Source organism: Fulmarus glacialis, unplaced genomic scaffold (assembly GCF_000690835.1).
Source record: "Fulmarus glacialis isolate BGI_N327 unplaced genomic scaffold, ASM69083v1 scaffold33446, whole genome shotgun sequence".
NCBI classification, from domain to species: domain Eukaryota; kingdom Metazoa; phylum Chordata; class Aves; order Procellariiformes; family Procellariidae; genus Fulmarus; species Fulmarus glacialis.
In genome coordinates, this window is record NW_009220589.1 from 1 (window position 1) to 9907 (window position 9907).

Below are 9907 nucleotides of genomic sequence, written 5' to 3' on the forward strand. Positions count from 1 at the left end.
GAGTCTGCACGAGGGAGCGCTGGTTTGAATATGGTCCTGATGTTCCAGTAAAGAAGAATGGAGGGATGCAGCGTGAGCGAGCAATGCATCCCCGCAGCTGCGAGAAAGAACCGTGTTGGGGCCGAGTTGTGAAAACATAGCCAGCGGGTCAGGCGTGACCGTTTCCCTCTACTCGGCAGTCCTGTGGCTGCATCTCCAGTTCTGTGTCCCCCCTCCAACTTCCCCAGCATATGGTCCTGATGTTCCAGTAAAGAAGAATGGAGGGATGCAGCGTGAGCGAGCAATGCATCCCCGCAGCTGCGAGAAAGAACCGTGTTGGGGCCGAGTTGTGAAAACATAGCCAGCGGGTCAGGCGTGACCGTTTCCCTCTACTCGGCAGTCCTGTGGCTGCATCTCCAGTTCTGTGTCCCCCCTCCAACTTCCCCAGCACAAGGGAGAGATCACAAACTGGCAGGAGGGCAGCAGAGGGCCACTAAAATGGTCTGGGGGCTGGAGCATATGACATGAGAGGCTGGGAGAGCTGGGTTTGCTTCGCGGGGAGAAAAGGCGAAAGGGGATTTAATGGAAGCCTTGGATAACCTGAAGTGGAGAAGACGGAGGCAAATTCCTCTCAGAGATGCACAGCAAAAAGCGGGAAGGAGAAGGGCACATGTCAAAACAAGAAAAATTCCAAATGAATATATAGAGAAAAAATTGCCTGATGTGGCTGGTTAAGCACTGCAATAGGTTCCCAGAGAGACTTTGTAACCTCCGTTCTTGGGGACTTGACTGCACAAGCCTCTGAGCAACGTGATCTAACTTTGATGTTAGCTCTGCTTTGAGCTGGAGGTTGGACTAGACGGCATCCAGAAGTCCCTTCCAACCTAAATTTTTTAATGAGTCTATATTGATTTTTGCAGATCTAGAATACAAAACAAAGTATGTTTTCTACAAAACAAGCATTACCTCTTTAGGTAGTTTATATCATTTACCTATCAGGGAAAAAAATTTGCCAAAGCTGCCTTCTATTTTGGAGCACACAATACTGCAGTAACACCCATATTGCAGATACTGCCAGCAAAATTGGGAGTAAGCCTCAGAGGAAAAGCTGCCAATGAGATAAGCATGGGTAAGGTCACATAAAGACAATCATTCGGGCAGCATTAGGGGAAAATTTTCATTGCTGCTAATTATGCAAATTTAGACCTGATGTTTGGATAGAGGATCTTGCTGTGGAGCATGGGCCAAATAGACCTTTCAGGAACTTTGCAAATAAAACAAATTGGAATAAACTTGGGAAGTTTGCTAGAGGTGCTAGACCTTGAATCCAGCTGCATTACATCAGTAAAATTCTACAATTCCTCATTCTGCACGCCACTCACTTTATTAGTATTGGTAATGCCTTTACTCTCTTGAACACTTCATAACTCAGTGCTGCAGTTTACTTCCCCAAGGCTGGAAAAGATTTTATTTTATCACTGTTTGGTCTTTGTATTCTCTCTTCACATGAAATATAAAGGGAACATAGATGACATCCCATCAAAATAGCTGGAGTGTTACCCCGTCTCCATCAATCTATAACCTAGCTTAGATTCATAGTCTTTGAACAGTTCCAGTTTCATAATGTGGTTTATGAAACAGCTGTCAGCACATAACATGGGTCATGAGAAATAATACCAATATGGGCAGAGGGACACTCTTCTGTGAGCCCACATTCCCATATGATCTCAACTAGACATGTCGTACCTGAAAAGAAATCAGACCCTAGGAGTTAGATTTCTGCACGACAGTTGTAGCTTCAGGGAGGTGCATCTGGTAGGCTTGCAGTCTTGGACTATCATTTTTTATACAGACTAGCTGACCTGGGAGATAGACTTGAGATTTACACATGAAACTGCTGATGTATACATACGAGCACACCGCAGTGAAGCCTTACAACGTAAGAGAAAGAGACAGCTTCTTCGGTCAAAGATTGGTCCGTGCCTGGGATCTTCAGGGAAGTGGCTATAACAAAATTAATCTGAGATTTATGCTGGGAGTTGAATGATTGTTGCAGGTATAGAATCATAGAATTATTAAGGTTGGAAAAGACCTCTAAGATCATCCAGTCCAAACCAAATGGTTTACCTTGTGAGATCTTCCTATGAGCAAATAAAAGTGTCTCTAATAAACATGAGAATAGTAGTCAACTAGAAGACAGGCTCTTTAAAAACAAGGAACAGATCTCTTGGGTGTTTTTGACATGTATTTCCATAGGTGGGACTTTCAATTTCCCCATGCAAAATCTTGCAGCATGGGAAAATCATCCTGGAGTTGAAGATGAGAATAAAATAGAAGCAGATTCAGACTCATCCATTCTTGGGGAATATGGACTCAACATGTTTTGGAGAAGATAACTTCTCAGAACTATTTAGTTCAGATTAGATTCTGTTACAAGTTTTAATAAAAATAATATTTATTTAGGCTTATATAGTGCTTTCCATTTAAGGCCTTAAATGGATTTTAGACAACATTCTCAGTGAACAAAATCACAAAATACAGGCAGAACCTGGCAGAACTATTCTATCCATTTATTTTCAAAAAATACTGTCAAAAGTCAACTAGTCCTATGCTGTACACCTATTACTGCTGCAAGGGTGGGACACTGCAAAATTAAGAGTTTGTTGTAGCAATGAATACTAGAATCAGTAGTGGAAGAAAGTAGGAGTATGCTGAATGAGGTATCATCTTGCAGTTGCCATGTTGATAGACTTCTGTGAGCATCGTCACTAATTTCCCTGGCACAAGTGGGTGCCTCTCCTATGAGCACTTCGATACGATGCAGAGAAACAGTTGTCACCCCTCAAAGAACTGAGTTGAGGGATTATTTGTTTCTAGTAAGGAGGAAATTAGATTGCCAGGTAGGAGGCCTGCGTTCAGGTCCCAGGTCTGACTGTGTTACTTTTGAAGACTAAGTTATGCCTGATAAAAACAAAAGGCATTTGATTTTACTCAAGGCATTCAATTTAATTACACAGTAGGCATTCATTTTAATTACACAGTGCCAATGTATAGCAATGGGTGCTGCGTATTTCTTTTAAGGCATGTTTTAGTTGAAACATACCAGAGTTCAAACACAAGATATCTTGGTAGACAAAACAAAATGATAAGGGATACAAATATTGTTAAAAATGGAAACATTGTTAGACTGACCAGATGTCAATATGGTTTTAACCATTACCGTACACAAAGGTACATCTCTTTCAGTGGGAACTCCTATACTTTTTAGCTGGTGGACATCTCAAACGAAAATTTTGTAGTAGCCTGGTATGTGTGCTCATGTGTCTGTGCATGTATAGAGTGTACATTCACATTTGATTTTTTATATTTCTGTTTTAGACTGTAAGATGACCATGTAGAAATGATTTATTCCGGTATCAGGTATGTATCATTTTTAAAGATAATCTGGATATTCAGTATCAGGAGTGTAAACTATTTTCATGAGCTATTTCTCACACAGTGTTAACATTAATTGTTTTTTTTACAGTCTAATTCTTCAATAGACAAATCATTTGATGAAAATTAATAATTTTGTCATTGTACTTAATGAATAAACAAAAGTGAATATGTATGCATAGTATTTAAACTTAACTTGGCATTTCCAAATGACCTAATTCTCATTCTGGTGGAGGGAATGCATGCACTGAAACTTTCAAGTGTATTCTTACACCTCATCTTTAGAAACTTAACCCATCCCAGCTAAGTTAGGAGGATAGTCCTTTAGCATACCTGATAGCGGTGGAAAGATACAGCAATCTGCAGAATTTGGGACCTGCTCTAGAACTATTCAGACGTGTCTATGGTGCTTCTATATTAATATCTTAGGATTAGAAATACATTTTTAAAGTGAATCTTTCAGTCATGGTCATTTATTGTACTATCACAAAGTGCATTACAAAGTGGTCTCACAGAGAATGTAATGGTGTCCTTTTAGATGATGGAATGAAGCCAAAATGTGGACCTACACTAATGTTTCCTTTATTGAGTGCCACATTTCCTGAAAACAAGATGGGTAAAGAAACATGTACTAGATCGCAGGATCCGCTTGCTAATTGCACCCCTCCTTTAATAAACTTCCATGACACACAGTATTTGATGCAGAAGCCCAGAATTCTTCTCATTACCCACTAGATGTCACCATTGACACAGAAAAAATTGCGAGAATATATTTTTCTGCCTCTTAGAAGCGAGGTTGGTTGGTCTCACCACACCTTAATCAAAGTAGAACTCCAGTCCAAGAAATTCCAAGGAATTTGTGATGTTCTCTTAAAGCTGTGCATCCTCTGACCTTGTTTATTAACTGGAAAACATTGAAAAAATTTTACAGGAAGCCACATCTGGAATATTCTCTTGAGGCTTAGCCCCATGTGGTAGTAGGCTTCTCCATTCCTTACCCTCATTTGCTTTCCTCTGCTTCTCTTACATCCAGAGCCATTTGAATTGCCTATTCAGTAAAATAAACTGATAAATCTGTTAGGTACTGTTAGGTACCTTGCTAATTGGAAGTTTAAAATAGGCAGTATCGCGTTTTCCTATTTTATTATTATCTATTATAGTTATCACATCAGAGAAACCCAGTATGACAACTTCCCCTGTCTTTATTATTCACACAGTTACACTAAGATTATGGATAAAAATGAAGGGAGACAAAAAATATTCAGGCAGCTTTATTTGCCTAAGTTTAGCTGTTCTGTGTTTGAATGTTCTTTAATTGTACTTTATTATAATCATCATAATTTTTAGACCAATTTTCAGGGATTTTGTTTAGGTTGCTGTTTCATGTATTAATACATTTTAAAGTCAGAAAAGGCAATTGTCATGATCAAGAGGATAGACTTCTTGATAACTCTTGATAAGTAGCCCTTGGGTGAGCATGTTTCAGCAGTGTACACTAATAACTGTAGCGGACTTAGTGTGCTGCTTTTTTATTTCCTCAGGGATCACCTAAATTACCATCCATTTTGGCTAGAATTGCTGTTGCATATCATAATAGAAAAAAGATCATAATGGCTGTGAATCTGAGCAATTGTTTGTGAAAGGCCATTGGATTAGAGCATATGTTTCAAAAGATACTGCTTTGTAGTCCAAAAGAAGGTGTATTTTACTACTTGTACAGATACTGCTCCTGCAGTGAAAAAGTTGTCTGAATTCTGGAATGGATTTTGCTGCTTCTATATTCTGTCTCTGTATTTTGCCTTTTTTTCTCCTAGATTTGAGTTCCCTAATTGCAATTTTTCCTGCATGCTACTTGAGATCAAAGTCAACTAATCTCTGAACTTTGTATGATACATTGAAGATAGACTGAATTTAAGTTTATTCCTTTAACACATTCTTCCAATTTATTAAAATGCAGAAATATTAGGGCTTCATTTAATATCAAATACTTTAAATACAACTATTGACATTCAAGTGTTTAATTCAGAGAAATAAAACTGACAGGATAATAATACTTTGCATTTAGTTAGTGTATTATATAAAAAATATATGAGCATCATGCAAACGTTGTCTTGTGTTGCATTGTTACTGTAAATCTTGTCATATTCACTTTACAAAATAGGCATGTGGCACAGAGGGACTCTAAGTAGCTCAAGATCATTAATTAAGAACATAGAATTCAGAATTTCTCCCCCAACCATTAAACTACCATTTTTCGCTTCTGATGTCATAAAGAGAACACACAAAACATCCCTTAAACTCATTCCACCAAACTCTTGACAGTACTCAGTTGAACGAGTTCCAGTTCCGTTAGAACTTTGTTGTTAAGCTAATTGAGCAATTTCAGAAGCAAGAAAACATTCAGGAAGTGGTAAATTCATCAGCACAACAAAATGAATGGGAGTACATTCTTTTTACATTGAACCTTCAGGATGCCTCTCTAATCATCCTTCCCAAAATGTATGGAAAAGACTTACATAAACATACCATTACATGCAAATGTGACTTTAGCTGTTGAAGTTATCTGGTTCTGGGATTTCTTCTTAAAACTAACATACTCCACAGTGTTTGCTCAAAATGTTTCTCTCAGTTCCATAGCGGAAGAATAGGAATGAATGCTTTACTGCTGTGCCACAAACAAGGCGGTACGCAGTCTTGAGATACTCGGCTAATATAGGGCCTGAGATCTCCTCTGCCTCAATTCTCCTCCCCACTCCCCAATCTGTATACTCTTTTTTTTATTTATTTATTTTAGTGTAATTGTTCTGTGAAGTTGTAAGCTTCCTGATAAGTTAGCTCATGTGACATATGCCACTGTGTACTTTTTTGCTATGTTTTCTTCCTTTGGGAACATATCTATACCTGACTGCACTTAGGAAGAGGGGGTTGATTCCTGTTGTGTAACAGGGCATGTCTGGTTTTCAGAATTAGTACTTAGAAACAGTTAAATCAATGGCTGAGCAAGTGAATGCTCGAAGTTGGTAGAATGAACATTATCTGCAAACTTCTCTGTCTTCTCTTTTCCAGATGAAGCTGTTTTTACAGATGCTTGTCATTCAAGTTGTGGACAAGGCTCTGAGCAACATGATGTAATGTCAGAGCCAGCCCAGCTTTGAGTTGTAGGTTGTGCTTAGATGTCTTCCTGAGATCCCTTCCAACCTGAAGTATTCTATTATTGTGTGTTTCTCCTGAAATATTTTACAGCATTTACAGCATGATTTATAAAATGCAATTAAATATAAAGGATAGAAAAGGTAAACATACTTCATGTATTTTATTTTCTGTTTCGTGAGCTTGAGTTGTTGCTCATGAGTTTGCTTCATTGTAGTAGGAAGAGTTTGCCTACTACAAGATAAGGATATATGGATTAGTATTGCCACTGCATGCTTAGGTTATTTGCCAACTTGTAGGAAGAAGAAAATATGTGTTGTCTATAATCAACTATATTCTGTAAGCCTAGAAACAATAGCATTCCCTTCTTGAACAGATAGTGATAGTATGTTGAGTATGGAGAGTTTTAGCAAAATTTCTACGACATAAAAATACTATTTTTTTTTTTCAGTGAAGTTAACATGCACAGGTATAAATGAAGCAAGCATGATATCAGAGAGACACGGTAGGTTACAATATGACTTGACATTTCAAAAAAGTTTATGATTTGGGGGAAGCTGTAAATAAATAAGGTAGATTTTTTTAAACAACTGAAGCTTCTTTCTTTGACTATGCAAAGTACCTCCTCTTGCAGATCTCCCTTCACAAGCAATGTGTTCCCGTGTTTAATGGAGTAAGTTGAAAAAGAAGAATAATTTCGCCAAGCACAGAAACCTTATTCTATTTCTTCCTTTTCTGTAGCTTAATAATTTACAATCAGTGAAGATCTCTATTTGTATCTCCAGTTTTTGTTCTGCATGATGAAAGATGTAATCTCAATTGTAAAACGTGTACAACAGTGTAACAGTTCTGAGATTGCCTGAGTTTTTTCAGATTCCTGATCTGAATTAGTTCTTCTTCAAATGTGTTAAAGCTGTTAAATGCACATTTCCCACTTTTACTAACACTTGTTTATAAACTACAGTTTTCCAAAGTCGTCTACTTTATTCATGGTGTTTGTCTTTGAAACTGGAACATTTTGTTTGGTTGAACTCTTGAGCTGCTTTTTAGCTCAAGAAAATCAGACCAATATCAGTGAATGTGAAGGATCTTTTTGAATGTCTTCTTGAAATTCTGGTTACAAAGAGGATACAGGAATGGATTTAAGGTGGAGTTCACATAGCCAAGCCATATAGTGAACATGTGTAATTTCAAAAATTGTTCATTGCCATGGAAAGCTATTACCATAAATAATACAAAATAGGGACTCCAGCACAGCATAAAAGCTGCCATTATGACCCCTAACTGCTTAGCTGCTTTCCTCTCCCTGTTCCCATGCAGTCCTTGCATGTCCCTTTTGGAATGGGTATGCAGATTTTGCCAGGTTTTCCTCAGGTAAGTCAGTCCTCCAAAATCCCTGTTGTCAGTCTTTTCCTGAGGACTGCAGGCTCCTTCAGGGTTAGAACTGGAGTGCTCTCTACAGGGTACCTCCTCTGTGAAAGTATGGTTGTCTGATGCATTGCTTAAGTCACTGTCTTGTGAGCAAGGCTTCTCTTCATTTTCGTTGTCTTTTGTTACACACACACACTTCTTTCCTGCTTTATCCAGGCCTGGCTCAGACTGGGCAGTAGTGAGAGGAAAACAGCTCCATTTAAGGACTTTCTTATTACTCTTGCTAACGAATGCCTTTGAAGACTTGTCAGGATTACTGAAATGAAGCTCTGCCTCCATATTTTTGGGCTGAAGAGAGCTTTGCTTGTCTTTGGGAGGGGTTTTCTCATCTAAGATTTGGTTTTGGAGACAAATATTTTGCTCATCCTTTGTCTTACTATGATGCATGGGTTTTTTTTCTGAGGAAGACGGATATGATTCACCGATGAACTCTCGGTGCCGACAATGTTTTCGAACAGCTCTGAATATTTTGTAGTAGAACCATAGCATCATGATAGAGGGTAGGTAGAAATTGACAATGGCTGTCAACACTTTAAACCAGGCAACTTCAGAGAATTCAGTTTCACATTTGTTTTCCTTTCCTTTCCTTTTCCCATTATTAGTAAAAACATGCCATCCTAGGATTGGAATGACCCACATGAAAGAGAGCAACCAAACCCCCAAAATCATTAGCAATGCTCTCATTTTTGTTCTATACCTGAGATACTTCAGTGGTTGCTGAACTGAACGATAACGGTCAATGCACAATATGAAGAGACTGAAAATGGATGCAGTACTGGCCACATAATCCATTGACAGCCAGAACAAACAAGCTGGTAAGCCTAGAGTCCACACAGGACTTAGGTGATAAACAATATTCAGGGGCATAACAGCTGTACCAACTATAAGATCTGCAATAGAGAGGCTGACAATGTATAAATTGCCAACTGTTTGCAGCTTCTTTTCAGTTTTCACAGCACATAGTACTAATATATTCATGACAATCGTGATCAGTGAAATGCTTCCCAGGAACACACCTAGAAGAGCTGAGTGAGGGTCAGTCGAGTTCTCTGTTGTGTTTTTTGACATCTTTTGCACAAGAACACAGAATGAAAATCAGAGAAGATGTCCAGGCCTTGGAAATTCAGCCTTAGTTTACACTCCTGGATGAAAACGTGTTGGATTGCTTTGTGATTTTTATTTCCAGAACTATAAAAAAGAAAAGAAATACGCTCCGTCACTGTTGTACTAAAATAAAGTAATAAATCTGTGCTTCAGCTTAGCACTGTCCCTTTTAGGACTTTCCTAAATAATTAATTTTTACATTTTACGTATGGGTAATTTAAGATGTATCCTATGAAAAATACTGGAGCAAGCTCCATGAACCAATCCAAAATGGTTTGCAGAGGTGTTTCATGGGGCTTCATATAATTCCGACTCCAGAAACCTGGAGAAGAGATTTCAGTACTCACTGTTTGAATTTCCTATATCTCATTAAATAGCAGATCATGAACCATGACATAAACTACATATTGGCAAACCAATTTAAAGCGTGTTGATAAAAAGCAAATTAACATGTTTTGTACTAAATAGTTTTAAACAAACCAGTAATTATTCACAAACTACATCTAATAGTTTGAGAATACAGCAGTTGGATTTAGTTATCCACCAATAATCACAGAATCATAGAATCGTTTAGGTTGGAAAAGACCCTTAAGATCATCAAGTCCAACCGTTAACCTAGCACTGCCAAGTCCACCACTAAACCATGGCCCTAAGCACCACATCTACACGTCTTTTAAATGCCTCCAGGGATGGTGACTCAAGCACTTCCCTGGGCAGCCTGCTCCAGTGCTTGACAACCCTTTTGGTGAAGAAATGTCTTCTAATACCCCATCTAAATATCCCCTGGCGCAACTTGAGACCATTTCCT

General features: G+C 38.4%; 1 protein-coding gene across 1 annotated transcript; it reads right to left on the minus strand.

Annotated features, from left to right (window-relative positions):
* Positions 1-7635: 7635 nt before the first annotated feature.
* HRH1 (histamine receptor H1) lies at positions 7636-9063 on the minus strand. The gene has a single exon (XM_009580822.1). It carries the CDS (start codon positions 9061-9063, stop codon positions 7636-7638), a length of 1428 nt encoding a protein of 475 aa, XP_009579117.1.
* Positions 9064-9907: the final 844 nt, after the last annotated feature.

Bases quoted from the DNA above. Each gene is read 5' to 3' on its own strand.
- HRH1 (XM_009580822.1), bottom strand. From the start codon at position 9,063: ATGTCAAAAAACACAACAGAGAACTCGACTGACCCTCACTCAGCTCTT.